Below are 25414 nucleotides of genomic sequence, written 5' to 3'. Positions count from 1 at the left end.
CCATGGCCTCTCACGGTGCCTTGGCTAGCAAGTAGCTGGGCTGGGCCAGAGCCCTGGTGTCCTCGCTCAGGTTCCACTGCACCACTAGTGCAGAACTTGGGGTCTCAAGGGCAGTCCCTGCATGAGCCTGAAACTTCGTGGAGGGCAGTTCCTGGAGTGGTGCATGCTCTGGGTGGATCCTCAGGCCTTGGGCTGAGGCAGGCTGCTCCCGCCCTGCCCCTTCTCAGCAACGCCCTCCCTGTGTGCCCTCAGGCTGTCACCGGGCCTACTGTGGAGACGGTCACCAGCACAGGGGCGTGGAGGACTGCGACGGCTCTGACTTTGGCTCCCTGACCTGCGAGACCTATCTCCCCGGGTAGGGTGGCCTCCCTCGCCATCCTGATCCTGGCGAAAGGACACACCTCCTTCCGTCTTCCCTGCCTCCCTCCCTCCTTCACTTCCTCTTCCCTCTTTCCTTCAGTACCCACCATGCTTCCTGTCTTGGTCCATCACTCCCTCCCTCCGTCCTTGTATTCCTTCCCACCTCTTCCTTTCCTTTGCAAACACTTTGAGGGTCTCTTATGTTCCTGGTATTTTCTAGATACGGAGGTCTGGTGATGAGGAAGACATGGTCCTGCTTGTAATAAGCACATGTTCCCCATGAATCCTCTCAGAACACCTGTCTGCCCCCAGGGGCTGCTGCAGGTGTCTGGGCTGAGGCAGACCCGGCTGCCAGCCAGCTCCGGTGGGGACCAGAATGATCTCCTGTCCCCAGTGGTTGCCATAACCACATAAGCCTTCTGAGCTCCAGACCTGGGAAGGAAGCTCAGTGCAGGGGAGAGCCATCAGGGCATCTGTGTAGAATCTACGTGTCTGTGTAACTTGAATTCACCAGAATCCCCATCCCCAGCTGGCAGGTCTGTGGGAGCAAGTGAGCTCACACTAGCATTAACGTCTAATTTTCCTTGATATTCCCATGAGGACTGCTCTCATTATTTCTGAGAGTCCTCAGTGGGCATTCATGTTACTAAGGACATGTGTCTTGGGCTCCACGCTGACATCTCCCAAATCAACAGAAGGCCACTGGCCCCATGAGGTGCTGATTCCAGACCCAGAGGGTGGGCTCCTTTCAAGGTGCAAAATGGCGCTACCTTCCACTGATTCTCACAAACCTGGAGTTGTATAACGTTCTAGGGAAAACGGGGATGCTGTTCCTACCCCCGGTCCACGTCCAGCTCTTCCCTTGATCCAGATTGGATCTGCTGATGTCTCGGCCCCAAATGTCCTCTTGAATCCAATTTCTTCAGCCTTTGCTTCTGGCCCTTTCCCTCTTGTAGGCTTAGCCCAGGCTCTGAGCAGGGCTGGGCACAGACACCATGCTGGTCTCTCTATTGTCCCTTCTCTGCTCTCTTCCAAAGGGGTCTCCTCAACCATCCCCTCTCCCCGCCAAACATGCATACCAACATATTCATTCCAGGCTGGTGGGATTACAGATTTGTAGTGATCCCATAGACTACAAGCCTGTTTAGGCTGGCGGGGACCCTGCCTGCATACAGGTGCATGTATCCACTGCCCGGCCCCCTGAAGGAAGGAGGGTGCCTGGCAGGCAACAGCCAAGAGAATTGGCAGAAGTTAGAGCTGGTTTATGGGGACGGTTGAGTGTAGGCAGTCGGACTCAGAGCACAGGACCGAGAAGGTCTTGGAGCTTCCCCAGTGGGCCCACCGTGGTCATGCATCTAATCCCTGGAAGCTTCTGAGGGATGCTTGTGAATGTGTAGGAAGTGTAACACAATGGCTTGGGATTATCACTTAGTTTACAGAAGAATAGACCTGGGCTGTCCAATATGGGAGCCACTAGCCACGTGGGGCTATTTAAGTTTAGAGTGATTAAACTGAAACAAAATTAAAATTTTAGCTTTTCAGTTAGATTAGTATTTTTTAAATACTCAATAGCCATATATGACCAGTGGCATATATGACCAGTGGCAGATATAGCACATTTGTACCATCACAGAAAGTTCTATTGGACCGTTCTGGAAGCCTTTCAGGCCTTGAGAAAGGTGTCATCCTCTCGTAGGTGCTGTGCTCATAGCAGGGCTTCCATCTCCTCTTCCACCCAGTTCCCTCAGTTGAGGCTCAAGGAATATTACTCCAGAAGCCGGGACTTAACTTCCCCAAGCCCCTTACCCCAAACAAGAATGAGAAGTCTTTATAGGACCCCTGGCCCTTGGTAAGGTGGTGGCAGTGGCCACTGATAAGGTTTGACGTCAAACCTTTTAGAATGTGGCTTTGACCTCAGGGCTTGGCAGCAGCTCACTGCCCACTGCCCCGCGTCTCCTGCATCTGCCCTGACCCATGTTTCTGCCTCCCCTCAGGTCGTACGGAGACCTGCAGTGCACCCCGTACTGCTACATTGACTCCACGCCCTGCCGCTATTTCACATGAGGGGCACGAAGAGAAGGTGGGCTGCATCCCATGAAACTGGTGGCAGTCTCTCCACCTTGTCAAACTGACCTAGCACTGCCCTGGTCCAGTTTCCACCAACCTTTGTGTGACAAAACAAGGACAAACTCTTGCTGCTAAGACATGCTTTTAACTCAGTCTGACTGGAAGAACTTAGGACCACTGCATCCTGTCTTAATCCAAAGTACCGGAAAACCTTCCACATGCCCAACCCTGGAACCATCCTCATTGCTCCCACCTGGCCAAATAGCCAGGCGACAGAGCCCTTTCTCTTCTGGAATGTCACTGACCCAGGCCACGGATCTGGCTTAGCACTGTTAGAAACACACAGACCTGCAGGCTGTTTTCATTTCTTCTGATCCCATTTGGGGAGTCTGGCCTGCAGACTCTGACCTCTGGAAACAAGGGGATTCTCCCCCAGGGCAGCTGGCCATTGGGTTTCTTGAGGCCTGCAAACCATGAAGCAGAGAAGTGGGCAGACTTTCTCTTGGAAAGGCCCATTGCCCTGGACCCACTGAGGTACCCTCAACTGATCATGGCCTGGCAGAACCTCATATGGATGTGGCTCCCTGGGAAGAGACCCAACTGTGAAAAAGTCCTGAGAAAGCCACCAAACCCAAGCTCACCCCTGGTGGAGGCACAGGCCGGGTCACTCACCATGCAGATAGTAGCAGGGCCTCTTCTAGAAGTTTCCCAAAGGGGTGGCTCTCACGGTTTTTCCCATCCCTGTCACCATCTTGACCTCTTGGCTCTCTCTGCACTTTGACCTCTGTCTTACAAGTGCCTGTCATGTCCATTTCCTGTTCAGGAGACTCATTAGCAGAGTGTGACCTCCCGTGAGTCCATGCCTGGGCAGGCTGTTGGTGTTTCCTGCTTCCTTAGGAAAATATCACCCCAGGTTTCCCCATTTAGGGCCCCCTGCTGAGTGTACTCTCTAGGTGGATACTGTGTCTGTGAGTCTTTTGCTTCTGCTGACCCTGGGAGTGCCTGGTGACCTCCCTCTGCATCTCAGCATTGCATAGTCTTGTCCTCATGTCTGTGTGCCAAAGATCCTCACTGTTACACGGGATTGCTGGTCCTGCATGTCTGTGATCTGTCATTACCACCTTTCTCTAGTGGGGCTTAGCTTTGTTTTGGAAGGATGTCTCCAAATGGGGTTTGCTTGTTGACTTGCAGATGGAGGGACACCCTGGACATTGGTATAAAGTTATCTAATGTGCCTGAGATGAAGCGAGGTCTTGGGGGCTTGGCAGATAGGAGCTTCTGGTCCAGTAGCACATCATGCTGGTGGTCTGTGTGCGGCCGTGTCCCCCGTAGGTCAGCCCAAGGGGATGTCTCCAGAGGTGGCACATTGGTCAGCTGTATCCATTGAGCCTCTGCTGTGAGTCCTGGGTAGATGTTGCCTCCATGCCATAAAGCCACCACACCATGCTGGGGTTCCAGCTGCGAAATCAAGAAATAAAGGCAGTTTGTTTCCCCACTGTGGCTCTCTCTTCCCTGGGAGGCTGGGAAGTATCCCAACATTGTGGGATGGAGTGAGGGTGTGAATTCAAGTCTGCTTCCCAGATGCTGCAGAGGGTTCTAGAACGTAGAAGCAGTTCAGTTCCCTCAGGGTCAAGGGAGGGCGATGAGGACCAAAGAAGAGGAGGGGTGTGGCCAAGGCCACAACGCCCAGTCTTGCTAATGCAGCCCTTTCCCCGCCTTGTTTTAGGACCTTGTTTAGGACCAGGTGGAGATGCAGTGTGGCCCTTGGTCCCAGGCAAGAGGGGCCCGATCCTGGGTGTCACGCCTCGGGGGGTACCTCCCTTCCCTTCTCTGGCCGTGATCCTCCCACAGGGCGTGGAGTCTGTGGGGCCAAGGTGACATGCTCTCCTGGAACTTGCACAACTCCTCTAGACCATGCTCCATGTACTCAGGATCCCATATCTCTACCCAGGCAGCCCTGAGCCTGCTTCCCAGGCCAGTGCAGGCCTCTTCCCCATTTCCAGCCTCCCGAGTGTATCCTCTGCACACCTCCAAGTCCAAGGAGTAGCCAGGGAAAAGCTGTTTGTAGGGGATGTGGACAGAGCTGAACACACAGGTTGGGTTTCCACATGGGAGCACTTGGGCCCTTCTCCATGTACATTGAGGGGTGAGAAGGGAAGGGGGTCAGCCTGGCAGTTGGCCCCGCTGTTCTCGTGCTGCTGCACACTGACTGGCAAAGAACTTGGAGGAATCTAAAAGTTCCATATTCAAACCTGGCCTTCCAGGACATTATGAAAATCTGTCAAGATAAGCAGATAGGACATATTTAATCAATCACTTGTTAGTTTGATTATGACTTAAATGTTTAGACATTTGGTATGTGAGCCTCCATCTGTGCTCAGGTCCCTGGACTCTGCTATGTTAGGGGTGGGCCGGTCTCCAGCTATTTCCAGGGAGGGTCCTGAATGTCTCAAGAAATGAAAAGATTTAAAGTCACTTGTTTTAAATATTTATTCAATAAGAGTAATCCTATCCCGTTGGCAATTTGAAAGGGAAAGATGAAAGATCAGGGAAGATGGTGGGCCCAGGCTAACTCAGAGGTCTAAACTTGTGGGGTAGGGAGCAGAATCCCCAGGAACAGAGCTGGTGGGCTTCCCAGGAGCAGGTGAGGCAGCCATAAATAGGTAGCCAAGAGCTCACCTGTGCCAGGTAAATGCTTCCTGAGGTCATGTGCTGGCCAGTGGGAAGCTGTGGTCCTGCAGTGTGGAGGGAAGAACACTCAACGGGGGGTCAGGTACCTGGGTTCACATTCGGTCCATCTCCTCACCTGAAAGACTTTAGACTCAGCTGAATTTCTTCCGGTTCTAACAGCTTGTGCGTGTGGGCTCTGCCTTCCACCTGGGACAGGGCAGGCCCCGGGAGTGGCTGAGAATACAGCAGGGTGTTCGGAGTGCAGCTGGTCACCAAAGGAGGCCATGCCAATCTGGATGCTTTTGTTGGCAAGTAACAAAGTCCACCTTGAATATGGTATTAAACAATCGGGGGGAATTTATGGGCTCCCATAACTTAAAAAGTCCAGCAGTGATAAGGGGATCAGGATGGTTCATTCAAGGCTCCCACTCTCCTATCTTCTGGGTTATTTGTATCTCCCTTGTCAGTTTGATCTTCAGACTGGTTAGAGTTGACTGCAGCAGTTTCAGGCTCACATTTGCACCTGCAGTATCCAAAGGAAGAGGGGCATGTATTTTGGTGGCTCACAAGAAACTCCTTTTCCAGAAGCCCCCAGCAAATCTTGCCTTGAGCTTTCTTGGCCTGTTTTGAGTCACATGCCTATTCTTGAACCAATTCCTATTTGTCAGAAGAATGCAATCAGCTATTTGAATTAGAGCCAGGTTTCTGAGCCCATGGTGGCAAAGGTTATTCTACTACCCTAAGCCCACCCCTGGGAATTCCCCAGAAGCACATGGGTTATGTGGAAGGGGTAGCTACTGAAAACTGGGGAGCAGGAATGGAGGGAATGGATGCTGGATACATTCGATGTCCATTACAAGAGATGGTCATCTCTCTTGTTTTGCTTCTCCCTTTGGCAGTAATAGGGGCTGAGCCACTTGGGGCAAAACATTTTGGAACACTGCCCACACCCAAGAGGCTCTTGGTCATTCTGCTGGGTCCACTCAGAGAAGCCCACTGGGAGAGGTTGCTTCTGGTAGTGAAAGATGTGATATAGTTTGTGAAAAAAGCAGAGGATTTATCTTGACACAGATCTGGACTCAACACCTGGCTCTGTCTGTAATTCACTGTTAATCCTGGATAATTTACTTAACTGCTCTGAATCTCTGTTTTCTCATCTATAAACTAGGAATGATAGTATCTTATTTCAGGGTTGGGGTGAATTTTAGAGATAATGTAGTTAAAATTTCTGACACCTGGAAATTGCTTAAGACGGGTTGGTTTTTATCTGTGTCATTAATTAGTGGCTCAGGTGGAATCACTCACCTCTTTGGAGACCTGGGAATATTTTTCTTCCCCCACTGAGGCAGGTTACAGGAGTTTGCTTTTGATAGCTACTGCAAAGCAGTAATAAAGATCAGTGGTTCTCAAACTCTGCTGTACATTAGCCCATCTGATTAATACTACCAGGGACAAAACTGTAGTCCAACAAAATGAGGTTTACTGACTTGTATATAGTAGGAGACCAAACACCAGAGGAACAAAGGGACATCTCATCTGGCTAAGGAAGACAAGATTATAATAGTATTTGGGGAGGGAAGGAGTTCAAGTAAAATGTAAATGAAGCAGAGTTGTAATAGGCTCAAAGCAAACCAGCTGTGTGTAAAGGGGTCGCCATCAGGCCTGGGCTGTGACGTGGACCTGGGTCTGTTTCCTTGGAAACTACAAAGGTAAGATAAACATGGAATGTTGGGCTTGAAAACCTGTATCTGACATTCTGCATCCAGGTTGGAAATTGAAACTGCTTCTCTGTGTCAAAGCGATTCTCATGGTTCAGATCTTTCAGGCAAGAGGGGAATGTTCCGTTCTTACTGATAAGATTTCAAACTGTAAACTTTTGACAACCTATCGTTTTAGTCACAAAGTTTCTCAGTGGTTTCTGTTCAGGTGGAGGAAGTAACAAAGTGAGGCAGGGGATGTCATTGATTAGGAAGCAGCAGTCACTCAAAGAAAGGATCATGACTTTACAGCTACAGCAGTGCCCTTGGGAGAAATACTGCTTTGCTAGCTCTGCAGGTGGCTTTATTTGCATCTGCTACTGCGGGCTGAAGAATGGCAGGGGCACAGGGCTGACTTTTACTCTCTCAGTCCCAAATGAAATTTGGGACTGGTTTTGACTCATCAGTAGCAGAGGCCCAAGTTCTGCTCATTCAGTTGGGAGAAGGTCAGCTTGACACCCCAAGATCCAGCCATGGCTAGGATCCCCTAGGCTAGGCAGAAGCACTCCTGCAATAACCAGGGAGGTTTGGGGATGGGGTTTGGCCCAAGGACTCTTTTCTAACCACTTGCCAATCAGTTTGAGTGACAAATTTGTAAGCAAAGCAAGGTCTCTGAAGGAAGTTGGCAACTAGTACTTAAGAACCAGAGCCAGGAAGACAGTAGGACAGTTTCTGAGCATCTCTTAGAACAGACACATACCATCCATCACTCTAATAGGGGGATGGAGGGCACATCTAAATCGAAATGCTGAAGAACCTCTAAACCTCACTAAATGTGCCAACCTATGCCCCAGTGACTGCTTTCCTGGACTTGTGCTGCCCCATCCCTCCCCCATAGAGAGGGAGCCAATTTAAATTTTAACAGAAACGCAGCCATTCCTCTTATGTAGTAAGGACAGATTATGAGCCTTGGTGATTCACCACGGAGGGCATTAGCACTTGAGCAACCCACAGTTCCTAGCCCAGGACCCAGAGGCTCCAGGAGTGTGGTCTACCTCCTGGATCTTCATTTGTAAGTGTTCTGAGGGATCTACAAATCGTACAAGAGTCCTGGGCTAAAGACTCCCCAACTTCACCTCAGAAATAGAGGAAAAGGACTAGCATTGCCTTCCTCAAAGAAGCTTTCTTTTTGGCAGCTCATGCTGAGTTCTTTTCAGCCCTGGACAATTGACTTTTAGGGTTAGTCAACACTACAAGAACACAACCTTTGAAAAGGGGAAAAAAAAAGACTATTTCTCCTGCCCTCTGTTCCCCTTTGCCACTTTGCCTCTACAGAAATAAAAAGGGGCCATATGTGAATACAAATTCTGCTGCCAAGCCACTGTTACTATCTCAAATTTCATTTGGGGTTGTTTTGGCCCCTGCCAATTTCTTCAAGGACAATGAGGAAATAGCTTGCCCTCCTCTTCTCCCTGCAACTCCTCTAGATTTTGGTCTGTGATGTTCCAACCCATAGACAGTACCCATTTCACTGCATGTCCCACCTCCAATTGCCCTGAACCCTTCGTCACCCCAGGGTAGGAAGTTGAAGACGCTCATCATGGCAATGGGTCATCACTGAGCTATGAGGCTCACCTAGGGAGACCTTTTAGCTCTGGGACAGTGGTTCTCAAGCTTTAGGGTGTGTGGTAGTTTACAGCTGTTATGTACCCCAGAAAAGGCCAAGTTCCTTTCATCCATTCCTGTGGGTGCAGACCTATTGTGGGTGGGACCTTTTGGTTAGGTTATTTCAATTGAGACGTGACCTGCCTCATTTAAGGTGAGTCTTAATGCCCTTACTGGAGTCCTTTATAAGAGGATAAAGCACACACAGAAAAAGCCCAGAGATGACATTCAGAGAAGCTGAGAGACAGAGCAGCCAGAAGCTGAAAACAAAACCTAGGAGAGAAGAAACAGCAGACGTTACCATGGGCCTTGCTGTCTGACAAAGGAGCCCAAGCTTGGGGTAACCGGTCTTTAGATATGGTATCATCCTGTAGATGCCTTAACTGGGACATTTTCATGGCCTTAGAACTGTAAATTTGTAAGCTAATAACCTCCCATTGGTAAAAGTCAACCCATTTCTGCTATTTTGCATTCCAGCAGCTTTAGCAAACTGAAACAAGATGCATCAGAATCACCTGAAGGGCTTGTCAAAACATTTTGGAGGCCCACCCCAGACTCTCTCATTGGGTAGATCTGGGATAAGGCCTGAGAATGTGCAAATCTAACAAGTGTCCAGAAGATGCTGATGCTGCTGGTCTGGAGACCACACTTAAAGACTTTCTGCTCTGGGGATATGTCTTATCTGAGTGAGAACAATCGCGGAGGACTAGACTGAAAGGATACAGGTAGGAAAGGTGGGGACCTTGGGTGGGTGGCTTTTTGATACTCTTCCATTAAAGAGGTAGACTCTAATGGCCCCTCATCTTGAAACTGGGTGGGCTTTTGACTGCTTTAACCAATAGAGTACAGTGAACATGATGCTATGTGACTTCCCAGGCTAGGTCATAAAAGGCCATGCAGCATCTTGGAACACTTGTTCTAGGAGAAGCCAGCCATCCTGTAAGGCTGTGTAGGCACTCTGGTTGACAGTCCCAGATGAGTCTGCTTCCAGCCATCCCCACCAAAGTGCCAGACACATGAGTGAAGCCAGTTCAGACCCTCCAGTCCAGCTTATTCGCAAGCTGAGTACACTTGAAGCCGCAAGGAGAATTACCTAGAAAAGTTTTGTCCAAATTCTAAGACCCCAGGAGATAAAATTTAAAAGATTGTTGTTTATACCCCGGTTTTGGGGTAGATTTTACTTAGCAATAGATAACTAGAATCATGTCCTTGGAAGGTGTACAAGGGGATAGAACAACACACTGTGAATAAAGGGGGACGTGCCAAGCCTATAGGAGCCATGGGCTTGGGTTTGGCACCCTCTGCAGGAATCATAAATAGAAATGTCTTAACTCCTAAGGGGCTTTTATTTACCTTGCCGGGAAAACTGCCAGAGCTGGGAAGGGCCTTAGAGATTACATGGCCCAATGTTCTCAACCACAGTGGAAGCGTGGGCTATGTGGATGTAGATTGTATCAATAGCTCCAATTCTTCACCCCTCTTTGTATCCACACCCATTCCATTGTAACTTTGCAACGTCTCCCATCAATTGGTGGAGTGCATTTCCCCACCTCTTGATTCTGAACTAGACCCCGTGACTTGATTTGGCCAATGGGATGTTAGCAGTTGTGACACCGGGGCACTGCCTGTCGTATTTCCACTCTCACTCTTTTACACCTCTGCTTTTGCCATGAGAACATGCCCAGGCTAGCTTGCTGGAGGATGCGACACATGGAACTGAACTGATTCACTGTAGCTGTCCAGACCAAAGCCATGCTAGATCAAATGAACCCCAGCCAACACCAGTTGAATAGCCAATCCATAGACTTGTGAGCAAACTAAAGGCTTAGTTTTAAGCCACTGAGTTTTAGAATGGTTTGTTACACACCATTGTAGTGTCAATAGCTAACTAGTATAGTGGATAAAACTCCCCTAGGTGATGAATATACAAGACTCAAAACCACTTCTTACTGAGACTCACTGATTCAACTCAAACGTTAAGGGGATGGACCAGACAGGCCTCCTGATTCCTAGCCTAGTTCTCTGAAAATGTAATTTTATTCAATCCAAATTTATTGCCCATCCATTAGTTGAAAGAAAGCACAGAGAATTTTTTAAAAAGAGCATGGTCATTGCTCTCTAGGAATTTATAGTCTAGCAGGGAGCCAAGGCAGATGTGGACATTGCTATTTCAGGGCAGGATCACTTCCAGCCATGAGGATCAGTTGGAGTCAGAGGGGTGTGTGTGTTTGTGTGTCATCACATTCTAGGTGGAAGGAATTTAGTGAGCCAAGATGACTGCAGGATATTGTCTATTGATTAGTTTAATTCTTATAGGGTTTTCAGATCCAAAGCTAAGCCTGCCTTTCCAAACCAAGTAAAATGTCCTCAGATGCCATGTGGCTTGCTAAAATCATTCTTTACTTTCAAGTTTCACATCTTTTAAAACTGAAGAGTTCTTCTTAATGGTCAAAAACACCACATCAGATAGATAGGAATCCATTTCATCAGTTAATAAGGCATAAGCCCAAAGGATTCTTAAAAGAACTCTACATTTCTCATTGTTTTCTTGAGACAGTAAAAGAATAAAAACCACCAAGACATTAAAATGTATTGCTGACCTTCATTCTTTATTTAAATATGATCTTTTTTAAAGAAAAAAAAAACTACAATTTTACACAGCAAATATTTCACATAAATGTAAACATGCATGTCTACTTCATAATTAAGCAAAATAAACTTTTAGGCATAAGATTTTAAAAATCATTAAGTAACAAAACAACGAACCCAAGACAGAAATAAAAGGAGCAAAAAAACCACACCATTTCATAATGCTTCAATTGGTCTTGTCTTCCAATCTACTGGTTAAGGCCTGAGTTGTGAAAATCCTACCCCCTTGCCAAATCAAAACAATCAATTCGGCTGTACCTAATATGCATCCTCATAAAAGACTATTTCTCTTTCAAAATAATGTAATAAATACATCACACATATACAGACATCCTATTGAACCAGCCTCTCAAATAGGGAAGTTAAGGACTTCAGAATTTTCAAGTTTTCCTACCACCAAAGCACATACACATTAACACCACATGTAGAAAAAAGTGATTCTGCTACAGAAATAAAATAATCAATAAGTGGCATTTTTACAAATCTCTAGTTCATGTGTACTACAATTCCCCCCAGGTCACATCTTCACTGTGGCTTGCCATGGCTCCTCGGACACTTTGGACTTAAATCTTCATGCCTCACCTAAATAATCCACAGTATGGTAGACACGTTTAGCGCAAATAACAGTAATTTTAACATTTCAGTTAGACTTCAAAATCATGAATATCAGCATGGATAGTTTTCAGCTGTCTCTCAGTGCCTGGAATGTTTTCTCTGTCCGTGCCTAACCTCTGGACTTCACTGGTCAGTGTTCTGAATCTTCCCCCTGCCAGGCTTTAAGCCTCTGAATATCTATTCCTGTGGACAGCTAAGGGAACAGAGGTGAGAATGACAATTCCTGATTTTAGGAGGTTCACACCAACCACAGTTCAAGCAAGAGGAAGGTCAGTCCATACATAGGCCACAACAATATGGACTGAAACGAACAGAGGAAGGGCCCCTGAAGATGGCACCTATGGAGTCTCCGGAGTGGGATTCGGAGGGGGAGAGGAGGAGAGCCCTGCAGGCTGAAAGAAGGCACAGAGGCAGGAAGACCAAGAAGTCCAGTTTGACTGGCTCAAGGGTACTCTGTGAGGCCAAATTCTTGATTTTCAAGAAGAAAAAATTCCTTACTCTGGTGGGTAAAGCTGAGCAGATGGGAGAAAAGAGTACCACTAAAGGATCTGTGCAGAGACCAAAACTGAGCCGTGTTGAGATTAACTGTGGAGTCAAGTAGGATGGATGCAAAGGGAGAGTGTGTGAAGCTTGGAGCTTGACTCACCAAGCCCAGTGCCACACACAGGCACTTCCTATACAAAAAAACATCTTGACCTGACATGCCAAAATCAAGACTTTGGGGGAAAAAATAAAAAATAAAATAAAAATAAAAGAGAGGCTTAAATAGATACTTTTTAGTTCAAGTTCCTAGAACCTGCCCCAGCTTGAGCAAGTTAAGAGCAGTGAAACAATTCCCACACCCAGTAACAATTCAAGTGTCCCAATCATGACCTTCACCTTCCCTGAGCTGACGTCATTAGCAAGAAATTACAAGTCAATTATTAATTCAACATACAAAAATTCCTACATGCCATTAAATCCACTGAAACCTCCTGATGGGCTAAGAATCCCACAAAGGGCACTGGGGTGTACCTATGACCTACACTTGGGTAGAGTGGTGTGAGTGTCCTGCTGGGCGATGGGTCCCCACATCCTGCCCACATCCCCAACTCACTGGGGTCACCGTGTGGATGAAACAGAGTTGACTTTATATGGCCCAACTCTAACCAAAGCCTCCACTTTGGATCATCTATTTCCTTTCTAGGTCCAGAAAGCACCCCCCAACACCCACCTCCAACCCTGCAATAGCTGGACAGGGAGGGGTCATGTGTGTAGAGGGACCTGGGGAAGGAAAACCATTTTGTTACCCACTGAACCACAGAAGTTGGAAATTTTTCAGGACACAGTCATTCAAACTACCGACACGGGCTACTCCACACTATGGAACAATTTATCACACATTCACTCAATATGGGAACATTTACTAGTGACCTGTAACAACAGATTTGTTCACAAACTACACACTGTAGAAGGCAATCTTGTGACTTTCTTCTAATTTTATACAAAAATACAAATAAATCTGGAAGTCAGGCACAAACAGTGGTACAAAAGCATGAACCGAAACACCTCATTAAAGAATGTGCTCATTTCATACTGCAGCACTCCTATCTAGAGTCTAGTTTTCAGAAACTTACTGCTGGTTCACTTGTTCAGAGAGGTTTCTTCACTATACCTCTTTTCCACTCCCCACTGCCCCCACTAATGAATGAATAAACTTAGACTGCATGTATGTGGAATTAAAAGCCCCAATATAATTGAGTCACACGTGTCGGCACAGTGGCTGCTGGTTTAATCTGCTCATCCAGCCTCAAGTATTTAAGGACTGTCTGGATTTGAATTTGGGCTGGAAGCACCCAACACTTTTGTCTTTTGGAACCCAGTAAAAATTCCAATGTACCTTTAAAGTCCCATGTATAAGAATCTCTGGTTCCAACAAATGAGATTCAAAGAGAGAGCAGTGGGTAAAGCCTGGACTGAAGGCAGGAAGCCTGCCACAAAACCAGCTGTGTGCTTCAATTTCCTTGTTTGCAAAGTGGTTAAATTAGCAGTTGGCTAGGGTCCCACCCTGCTGGCACTTGAGGATAGTGGCTTAAAATGTAGTTCTATCCGGGCTTGTCAGGCAGGGTCAGATAAAACTTTCCTACCACTTTGCACCAACAGTTTAAAGTGGTTTAAACATTTTTCTGTGCTATAGTTTAAGGTTTTCCTTCTTCTTCTACCCCTCAAAGATTGTTTCATTTCACTCGTACAGACCCACTTGACCAAACAGCTTAAAACTGAATCACTAGCTTGGTGAAGACATGGCCTTTGAGTAACCTAGACCAGTGCACATTTGTCTATTTTTCATTAACAATGTTAATTAGATAGGACTATAATTCTGTTAGATCTTCTACAGATCTACTTAAAACTTTGAAATATGAGATTGTTCAAAAAAACATGAGAAAACCACCTATCACCTCCAAGTTAAAGATTTGAATATCACAGCTCCAGAGCCTCAAACTCCTACTGCAGTCCCTGATCCACAACATATTCCTCTTGATGAAGGACTCCATGCTAAAGCAGCCCCAGTCTTGCAGCAAATTTGTGCACCAAAAAGTAGATTTTGAAAGATCCGGCTCTAGTCATCACTGTCACTGCCAGACTCACTCAATTGCAAGTCATTTCCTACAAAAAGAAAACAGAATCAAACCCAAAGCACAGAATTTAAAAATGATTTCTTCACAATTATTTGGTTGACTGCCTTGACTATTGAACAGTAAAACCTTGCTAACTCTATTAAGGGGGAAAGTCGATTTGGCTTAGTGAAAAAACTGATGCAGTCAATATTTTAAAAGAAATGTCATTTTTGGTAACTGCAAAACATAGCAATACTGCTTCCTGGGATACTGCAAAGGAAGAATAGGCTAGACAGCTTTTAAATGTGTTAATAAATAGCAAGAAAACGTTCATAAATAACTAACTCATTATTCAGAATTGTTCACATTAAGTTGCTTTACAAAATCTCCAAGTTGGGCTTCCTGTTAAGGCAGTTCAATATTGCTTACACCAGTAATTTTCTAATCCTACATCCCCTCTGGTACACCTCTGTTCAGGATATTCATATTATTTTAAACCTTAGATCTGAACTAATGAACTTTGCTAAGACCTCAGATTTTTGTTTAATGTGCAGAATTTAGAATTTAGGAGTAAAGAATATAAATAGTCAATATTTCAACCTAATACAATAAGAGTAACAGGACCCTAACCGGTATCACTTAGATTAAAACAAAAGTTAACTTCTGTATTTCTGGATTGCTCATCTCTAGGCCAGCTCTTCTCAAAATCTGTTCTGAGGACCCCGGGAGTCCCTGAGACCCTTTCAGGAGGCCTGACCCTGAGGTTCTCCCTTTTCTAATTATGTACGTGTGTGATGCCAGGTTTTCCTTCATATATTTTAACCTAAACAACTTATCACAACAGATGTAAAAATCCAGCTTTCTATTAAGCAAGACCTTAAAGAGATTTGCACAATTTTGAAGCAATCTTACTTTTCTAACCAAGTATTTTTTAATTTGAGAAAGTTATTTTTCATAAAAAATATTTTTGTTAATATGAATGATTATTTTAAAATGAATTATCAACCATTTGAAATATTCCTCAGTTTTACTTTCTAATATTGACTATTGATGGAATAAAAGCCATATACACAAAAACTCTTTGGGGTCCTCAATAATTTTTAAGATTTGAGAACTGCTGCTCCAGACTCAGGGAAGGTGGTGGGGGCATGGCACAGCTGGTAACCCCCAGCTGGCTAAGTTGATCATGATCCCTTACAGAGTGTTATCAAGTGCATGTGAATAAACATATCCCCATAACTGGGAGTTAATCTTGAAATCTGTTACAATGATTTGACCCAGGTTCAAACTGATCCATTTGTTTTTTAGGGGACAAGATTTTGATTCACGTCATCATTCAGAGAAACAATATTGTTATTACCTTTTTTTTAGTATTCAAGTTTAGCAAATTTATGCTACTTATTGTGATTTTAGGGATTATAAATTAGTTCCAATTGAAGATCCTTGGTTGAATAAACTAAGTGCTTGAATGTACACAAGATATGCAAAGATTAATGGCTTGGAATTTGAAGAACTGCAAGACAGGAGGACTTAGAGCTAGAAAGAATTAGGAGTGTAAGGCAATGTGTTAGGTAGATAATCTTCGCTGTCCCACTCTGCTTTCTTTCTAGGCAGGAAGGAGTAAGTTTAGCTTTGACTGCTCTACTCAAGTCTTCTTACACTGTTCCCTTCTAACACTGTCTCTCTCCAACATCTCTTGGAAAGAAAGCAAAACACCTTCAAAATCCCTCCCAAACAGAAGCAAAATGAAGAAATGAGTTAAAGCCACAGTAACCGTCTGGTACTTTTCTATTATGAATATCAAACTTCCAATGTGAAACTCACTATCCCCAGCCGACTGAAAAGAACATCAAAATATACTCCAAATCTGGGACTGTATAATGAGGTATCAAACAACATCCTTAACTGATAACATACCAGTGCTGAGCTCACTCAGGTGCAAGAGCAGGGCTAAAAAAGTGGTTCTCAACTGGGGCAATCTTGCCCCCTGGGATCCATCTGATAAGTCTTGAGACATTTGTGATTGACGTGACTGGAAGGGGGTGGGAGAGGCTACTGGTGCCTAATGAGAAGAGGCCAGGGATGCTCTTAAACATCCTACAGTGCACAAGACAGTCCCATACAACAAAGAATATCCTGCCCAAAGTGTCCATAATACCAAGGTTGAAACCTTGATCTACAGTAGGAGCAGGGTTAACTAGGTTAGTTTCCCACTGTTGCTGCCAGACCTTCTGACCTCCTCAGAGGAAATCACACTGGGGAAACATTCTTTCAGAGAGAAGAAATAGAAAATCAGCATTCTCATCTATTTCAAAACAAATAAATTTGTTTTTGTTGTTTTCCTCTGCTTTACTTTAGGATCAACTGCATTAAAAGTCGACCTGTCATCACAATATCCCATTCCTTTCCCTTGCTGGAGGCTAGCAGGTCTCCAAATATATCCTAGCGGCATAGGTTTCCAAGTCCCTGGGCTGTGGACACCACACTGTCTGGACACATTAGGACCTTAGGATTGTGAAAAGGACCTGTAGGGGGAGGCAGTGTGATGGCAGGTAGTATCTTAAAGCCTGGTGTACACAGAATCACAGAGCCTAGCTGTTCATGTTTCAGGTATTTTCCAGAATTCACTAAACCCTATCTGTGCAAGCAAGAAGTGTTGGAAGAGAAAGAATAGATTTTTAGTTTTCTGCTCCTTTTACTATTTGGTAACTCACTCTTTTCTGCTTACAATTATCTTTGCCAGGATCCTTTCTTATGCCTCAAACATCTTCTGATTTATACATCCCAGTATAAAATAAAGTGAAACCACATCTTTAGACCTGACATCCACCCCTCTTGTTGGCCATAAAAGAGAGAGCACACTTACTGAGGGTGTTCATAAGCTGGGTGCTTCCTTGTGGCCGGCTGGTTCCATTGGCGACGGTGGGCCTGCTGTTGTAGGGCTGCTGGTGTGAAGGCTGTGGAGGAGAGGCTGGGGCATTGTCCTCGCCTCCACTGCTGGAGCTGTCGTCATCGCTGCCTGAGGAGCTCTCAGAGTCTGAGGAGCTGCTCCCACTGCTGCTGCTCATCTGCTCAATAAGATCAACTTCGGCCCTCAACTCTGGAATAAAATGACATGATGTGCGTCAGCAAGGCAACCATTCTCAAGGCAGTGCATTGAACCGTCTGTAAATAGTAAATAAGCAAATCCAAAAGTGACAGTGAGTAACTCAGAATGAATCCCTATTCTCAATTCCTTAAAAGCATACAAACAAAAATAACAATACCAACCAACAAACAAAAAAATCTCTCTCCAGAGAGACAATGGAATCATTAAATTCACCCAAAATAACCAAAAAGTAAACTGTTTCAGGATAACTACTTCTGTTAGGAAATGAATTGTCTATTCTGCTTTTACTTACCAAAAAAAAAAAAAAAAAAAAGAATAGAAAAGATAAAAGAAAAATAGATCGTGGATTTGTGGATTATGGGATTAAATACCAAATAAGAGAAGAGAAATACTAAGCTAAGGTGTTGAAAAATATTTGACTAGGAGTTGGAAGGTCTGGGTGTTTGTTTTGGATCTATCTCTAACCAGCAGTGTGACCCAGGTCGAAGTCAATGAATTTTTCAAACCACCCTGGAAAAATGAAGGGCCAGAGCAGACAACCTGTGAGGTCCCTTCCAGCTCTCATGTCCCATGAATAAAAGAAGACTTGCAGAAGGAACCATGGTGACTGAGGAAAAGCTCCGCCTCTCCTCTCTTTATAGATTTAACTTTCAGCCACACCTGTCAGGTACTGCCTTTTTTATGGATGTAAAGCAGGGAAGGAAAAACATGTTTTCCCTAAAGATTTCAATGTCTTTAGGATACATCAAAAAACATTGCTTGAAGACATCATGGTGAGTGTAATAAGCCAGACACAAAAGGACGAATACTGTATGATGTCACTACTATGAAATGATTAAAATAAGCAAATTAATAGTCAGAAGCTAGAATACAGGGACTGGGGAGAGGGTAGGGAATGGCAAGTTAATGCTGAATTGGTACAGAATTTCTGTTTGGGGTGATGCAAAAATTTTGGTAATGGACAGCGGTGAAGGTAGCACAATATTGTGAATGTAATTAACACTACTGAATTATATATTTGAATATGGTTATAATGGGAAATTTTAGGTTGTATATATGTTACTAAAAAACTAAAAAATAAAACCACAAGAAACCCATAGGACTATACACACAGTGAATCCTAATGTAAACTACGGGCTACAGTTACTAGTATAATTATAATATTTTATCAGTTGGTAGCGTAGGTACCACACTAATGCAAAGTGGTAATAAAAGGGAAAACTGTGAGGGGCAGGGGAACTATATGGGAACTCTGTATTTTCTGCATTGTTTTTCTGTAAAACTACAACTTCTCTAATTAAAAAAAAAAAAAAAAAAAAGCCAGATTTACTGTGTGGCCTTAAATAGCTAGGGTTCCTAACTAAGCATAACTGGGAACAATTAACCACTCGTGGTGTAATTCCTATTCAACTAAAGAAAAGACTTCCATAACAGCATTCCAATATTCACAACGAAAACAAAACCAAGCGTTTTAACAACTGTGTACTATGCAGCCATCTGTCAAAGGCAGCATTTCTATAGGGTAGAAAAGACAAACTTCCCAAGGACAACTCTTTATCCTCTTTATCTTTACCTGTCTACTAATACTTTGGATTTAATTTTGTTTCATAAAACCTTATAAATATGAATTTTTCCTAAGAACTGGAATGCTATAAAGGCAGCCACAACTCAAGTCCCTAAGTTCTTGGACTCGTTCTTGTCAAACTAGATAAGAGGTAGAAGCCTCATCCTCTTCTCCTCTGGAACCCTGAGCTTTACAGAAATTTTTTTGATGGCAGTGAACGTCCATGCCTCCATATCAATACGGTAGCCTTCTGAGCACCACAAGAACATCAACATCCTACTCCAAGTTGGTATCATGGGGCCAGAAACTACAGTCTACCTCTTTTGATGTCATCCAGCTGAGGTTCAGGTGAGGGGTTATCTTTCAAGGGAGAAGTTTTGGATCCAACTGGAGGCTTCGTTGGAGCTCTGAAAGGAATGGGTGGTGGAGGTGGTGGCGGCTGCGATGACTGTGGGGGACGAGTGGACTGCTGTTCCATTCGGGCCTGGATTTTACTGCTCCCCTCAGCTCTGAAATGAGGTACAGAAATTCATTCAAAGGGGCAACATTAGTGGTTCTCAAATTTGTCCAGGTGGCAGAGCACCTGGAAGTCTGAATCTTAATGCTCTTCATAGACCACTGCAAAATGTTAGTATTGATAATTTTATCACATGAACTACATAAACTACTCACTTGACATCTGATTTTCTACTGCATTCCAGCTCTGCATTATGCACCAAGGATACAGAGATGACTAAAATAGAATTGCTGCCCTCAAGGAGCTCACATTTTATATAGGGAAGCAGATAAAACATATGAAGAATATAATGTAATTATGAGAACTCATTTTAATAGTAAAAAATATAACCACTTTACTTGTGTGCAATATAGTTACACTCACAAGTACCTGAGTCCCTAATAACATTAGCTTTTGAAATGCTGGCCATTTTGTCACCTGCCAACTCCTGCTGGGGGACAAGTAGAGAGCACCACAACAAATTGAGAAAATTCTGTCCGTTAGCAATTTCTTTTGTAAATGGACTAGTCCAGTCCAGCACTTTTCAAAGTATAATGAGCACACAAATTTATCTGGAGATCTTGTTAAAATGCAGATTATGACTTAGTAGGTCCTGTAATTCTACTCAGATATTGGAGTTAAGAGTGGCACTTGGCTCACCTTAGGTAATTAGTATAAATAAACCAGAACAGCAGGGAGAGGAGTTGGGCTCTGCAGCACAGTGCTTAGATTAAATCTCAGCTCTAGCACTTGAATTTAGATAAGTCACAATCTTTCTATTCCCTAGTCTCCTCAACTGTTCAAAAAAAAAAAAAGGATAATAATAATAGCTCCTTTCTAAATGTTGCCTGCAAACATTAGATAAGATAATGCATGTAAAGCATCTAGCACAGTACCTGGCACATGATGCCACTCAGTAAATGGTAGCTATTTTTATTTTTTGTGAAATGAATGAATGAAGGAAAATGGCTTGAGGGAGTATAGAATGAAAAGTATCAGGCTATAAGACTCTCTTTAAAATTTAATTATAATAATTACTTTGTTATAATGTAACAAATATTTGTTATATTATTTATAGACTGAATTTTGACTTTCAAATAAAATATAACTGGTTTTATATCAGACATGTAATACCTGTTGAATTGACTATTAAAGGGAGCTCACTATTCAAAAAAATAGGCCAAGTTTTACTTTGGTATTACAGTGATCTCAAATATATCTTTTAAAAAATTCATGTTTTCACCCTAATAAATTAGAATATATTCTTCAACTATTCTTTTTTAATCTGTAAGTTTAAACTTTATCCCATAGATGGTACTATATCAACAATCATAAGATTAATAAAACTGATTTAATTATAAAGTATATCCCTTTCCCAATTGCAATAATAAAGAGCTTTCGTGTTTCAGGTGTTAAAAGCAGTATTTCTTTTTATTGCATTTGAGAAAAAGATATCCTGTTGACTTGTCCGAGGTTATGTAGATGGAGCTATTGAAATTGTTGATAGAACACTATAAGAAGATGATCCCATCTTGTAAAATAACTGAATAGATAATACGAAGGTAAAGAAATATCACATGAATGTTTTCAATTACTCACAAACCTTGTTTTCTTGACCTGAATGCTGCTGCTGAGTTTTTCCAGCACATATTCACCAGTATCATGATTAATAATAAGCACACAGTCTTTCTGATATGGTCGTTTGTTCCCTTTGAACACAGTCATTGGCGGTGTAGATCCCTATGTATCACAAAAGCAGATAATCAAACTAAAACACACCAGTTATAAATATCAAAAACTGAATTTACAGATGACTCTCTTTCATCAAATCTTTTATCAGAGCCACGGAAAAAGAACAGAATGAACTGATTTCTATTTTTACTGCTGGCTTCCCAGGCAAAAAGAGAGGAGAAATAATATAATAAGAATCCTGTGACTATGCAACTGGTTCTAAGTAATAAAGATAATATAAATTTTACAAATAATGGTAAAGCATGAACTGAGAAAAATAAATTAGACATTACTCATTATACAGTGAACAGGTCTGTCACTACAGGAAGTAAAACAAGGGAGTGATTGCTATATTTCCTCTTATTTGGAGAGTCCAGGGCTTCCCCCTCATGCCAAGTAACCAAAAGAATTCTCCAAGGGCAGGTCACTATCATTATCCTGGTTACTTCAGAGTAAGTACTTCATTGTCACTTACTGTCTAAAACCTTAAATCCTTCTCCAGCTGTGCTCAGGCCAAAGAATGAAATCTTTAAACCAGCTATCTGCCCTGCACCATCTAGCCACTCCCTGACTCTCTAGCCTTCCCATGCACCTTCCTACTTAGTTCTGTTTGCTCATCCAGGCCATGAGGACTGCTCAGAGCCTCATGCTCTTGTTTGCTTCAGTCCTTTGGCAAAAGCTGTTCTTATGCCTGTAACATCCTGCCTCTCCCTCTCTTTTGATTCTTCAACCTTCAGATCTGCTCAAAAGTCACTTCCTTAGGGATGCCTTCCCTGATTTTCTGGACTAAGTATTATATTTTCTTTTATCTGTTTAAATTCCAGACCATAAACTCCACAAGGACAAGAAATGTGTTTGTTTTGACTGTAGTTGTATTCCCAGTGCCTGGCAGTGAACCAACACATTGTTATGAGGATCAAAAGTACTCAGTTAACATTTGTCAAATATAGGATTTAATCCTTTGCTTAAGAATCAAAAACTGCTTACCTCCTTGACTCCTTATTCATACAGTAAAAATTGTAAGGGAGCTTAGGGACCATTTATCCAATCCCTTCATTTTACATTTGGGAAACTAAGGTCCAAAGGGATATGATGTAATCTGCCCAAGAAATAGCAGTCTAAACTGCCAGCAAATGATTTTTTCTTAGCACAAAGCTCTCCAGGTATCCCCAACCAGAGCCTTTTCATTCCATCATTAGTTACCAAAAACTTATATTCCAGAACATGGCTGTGACATGCAATGACACATGCTCATTAAGACCATTTTTCTGACGCTTTGGGCTTTGTGATGAGAGCACTGTCTTGGTTAGGGCTTCTCAAAGGTCTTTCTCTACAAGAGTTTTCAATCCAGCTTTTAACTGGATGCTTCAAACCTCTGGTTCCTGCCTGAGACTCTCAGACTGCACTTGAACCCTTTCCAGACACATGAAAGATGTCAGCCTCACTCCTGACTGCCATAACTCCTGGTTTGGCTATCCTGAACCCCTCAACTGTTGTTGCTGTGTATCAGCATGACGCATAGGGCTCTTCTCTACAAAAGTTGCTTAGGGGAAAGTTATGCATGTCTAAAAGAGAGGTTAGCTGTCCAGGCATGAACCAAGTCTACTTTGGAGCAAACTGGGGGTGGGATAAGGGGCACTGGGGAAAGTGGCAAAGAATCATTTTTAATCAAGCACTTGGGAAGCATGAATTCTACTCAACCCCCCAAATTCCTGTTCTCCTTGTGTTGGCATTTAAGAATCTAGCATTTTTTAAGCAGTGGGAAATTAAAATTTAAATTTATTCATTGTGATCCTACAAAAAACAAACAATAGAATAAACTTACAGGGATATGTGGCAGTGTAATTGTGACTTCATCTCCTTTGCCAACCTGAAGCTCTCCTTCACAGGAAGTGTCTATAGATGCTGGCTTAAAATCATCTAAAGGGAAGGAAAAAGCATTTATCCAGTAGGTTACTAATATTAAGGGCTTCCAGAGCATCTTACTTAAGAATTACAATGTTTTATTGTTCAGATAAGTGGCAAATATAAATAATCTAGAATGTGTTTAGAACTATTTCATTATGGAAAACCTCACATATATAAAAATAGAGCAGTACAGTGAACCCCCTGTACCAGCTTCAATAATTACCAACAAGGGACAATCTTGTTTCATCTATGCCTCCACATACTTTTTCTCCCATTCCCACTGAACTATTTTGGAAAAAAGCTAGAATTTAAATGCCATTTTATTAAGAAATTCCCTTCACCTAAATGACAGATGGAAATTAATGCTGCAGTATCCATAGTAAGATGTTTTATTAGGGTTGTTATGAGGATGAAAGGCAACAGACCATATGAAAAAGACTGCAAGTCCTATACAAAATATGAAAGGCCACAGCATCACACAAGCAAACTTCATTTTGCAAAGAAACTGTCAAAATTAGGACTTGCCATAAATTCCATAGCTTTGACAAAGATACTCCAGTAGATGTTCAGAGCAGATGGCTGAACTGTATCTCCAAAGGTTATCCTCATATTTCTGGAATGCAGTTAAAGTATTTCATGAACAGCCATCTTAACTCCATGTTAGCACACCCTACACCAAACTGTGGCCAGGTGCATAGGTAAACTGTCTCATTTAAATTCCACATTGGCCTTTTCACTCCATGAAAACATCAACCTAGTAAACTGCTCAGGAAATGATGTTCTTATCACATTCTCAATATCTTTTTCTCAGAAAGAGCAAGATCAGTTAGGAAGTACAGTAATGGCATGGCAAGTGACCATACAAATATGGAACTTCATTATCTAACACGCCCTCTTCCTATGTGTTGAGTCATATCTATTAGTTCTTCTGACAAAAACAAGTCTTAACCAGCATTAGCACTACCAAGATGGGAAGCCAGGAGCTTGTGAATCACAGGAGGACGCTCTGTCAGCCAGTTTCTAACAGCCAAATCTTTACCCAGGATACAGAGTGGAAATGCCTCTCCCTCAACAGAGTCTATAATCATGCAGAAAAAGAAGGTCCAGCATAATAACTACTTTGACATTCCTTATGTCAATGCTCTCTTTTGCTTCCCAACCATCAAGCTTTAACCTATCCCAGGCGCACAAATTCGAATTTTATGCTTCACCATACAAGGAAGGAGGTCCAGAGGAACAGTAAGGGTAGTAGAAGTGACCTCAAAAGACATCAAAGTCAAACGAGATGCGGAGAGCTGGAGGAGGAGGAGGACGACGCTGATGGAGTGCAGGAGGACTCTGGCTGGTGAAAAGAGGATGCGCAGTGCCAGGGTGGCTAAACCAAGATCGACGAGAAAAGAAAGCTGAGGAAAACGGGGAAAACGAGGAAAACGAGAATGGAGTGGGAAGGAGCGGATGAGATTCACAAACAAATGGGAAGAGTCCTTCAAACGTGGAGAACCCTAGTGAGAGCATCAGGAAGTGGGGGGTGGAGTGGAATTAGAGAAGAACTGAGGTCTGATGTGGGGTCACAGTCTTTCCGGAATAAAAAGGGGGAAAGTTGGGCTAGAGGACTAGCTTGGTGGGATGAAAAGAAAGGGATAAGGACCTTCGGAAGAATAGTTTGTGACTATGAGGAGGAAAATAGTTGGGAATGACAAAGGCTTTGGTTTGGGAGGGGCTAGCTGAGAAACGGAAACAAGCTGAGAAAAGGAAAATAGCTGGGGATGACAAAGGCTTTGGTTTGGGAGGGGTGAGCTGAGAAAAAGAAAAATCTCGAAGGATTTAGGGCAAGAGATGCGAGCTGACGTTGGCAGAAGCTTTCCTGTGGTTCAGAAAACCAAGCGAAGAGAGAGTGGAGATGAGGTTAGCAACGGGCGTCCGGGGCGACCGAAGGTAAGCATGGGAAACACTGACTTACAGCGAATGGTATGGAAGGATGCCCGGGGTCGCTTTTCGAAGCTCTCCCCGAGCCGCAGGGAGTGCTCCTCGCGGTCCAGCAGCGGGTTCGCAGTCCCGTTCATGGCCCCGTGCGGGAGACACGCCGGGCTTGGCGCTCTACAGGCGCGGCAACTGCCGGAGCTTCCGGCGCCGGCGTCCGGGAAATCGGTGCTCACTGAACACCGTTCCGGGGCGCACCGACAGCCGAGTCGGATCCCACCGGTGACCGGAACCAAGTCCACTCCTCCGAGTAGGGGTTAGGGAAGACTCTGAGGAAGCGAGACCACGGGATTTCCGGTATTGGGG

At 43.7% G+C, this 25414-nt stretch overlaps 2 protein-coding genes across 2 annotated transcripts in view; one reads left to right on the top strand and one right to left on the bottom strand.

The window, feature by feature from the left end:
* Nucleotides 1-2441, top strand: part of COLQ (collagen like tail subunit of asymmetric acetylcholinesterase) — a 29851-nt gene extending 27410 nt beyond the window's left edge. The window contains exons 16-17 of the mRNA XM_037825296.1: nt 253-355; nt 2355-2441. Of these exons, the coding sequence (XP_037681224.1) occupies nt 253-355; nt 2355-2424 (173 nt within the window). The 3' untranslated portion in view covers nt 2425-2441. The remainder of the gene's footprint in view (nt 1-252; nt 356-2354) is intronic.
* Nucleotides 2442-13186: 10745 nt separating this feature from the next.
* EAF1 (ELL associated factor 1) lies at nt 13187-25392 on the bottom strand. Its single transcript, XM_037845220.1, has 6 exons — nt 25089-25392; nt 23046-23140; nt 21093-21229; nt 19312-19502; nt 17187-17420; nt 13187-14369 (listed from the first exon to the last, which is right to left on the bottom strand). The coding sequence occupies exons 1-6, from the start codon at nt 25189-25191 to the stop codon at nt 14323-14325; spliced, it is 807 nt and encodes a 268-aa protein (XP_037701148.1). The 5' UTR covers nt 25192-25392; the 3' UTR covers nt 13187-14322.
* Between the last annotated feature and the right edge of the window lie 22 nt (nt 25393-25414).

This window comes from Choloepus didactylus, chromosome 1, assembly GCF_015220235.1.
Source record: "Choloepus didactylus isolate mChoDid1 chromosome 1, mChoDid1.pri, whole genome shotgun sequence".
Lineage (NCBI taxonomy): Eukaryota > Metazoa > Chordata > Mammalia > Pilosa > Megalonychidae > Choloepus > Choloepus didactylus.
The sequence above is the reverse complement of the archived record's forward strand: the minus strand, read 5'-3'. Positions and strand labels throughout refer to the sequence as shown.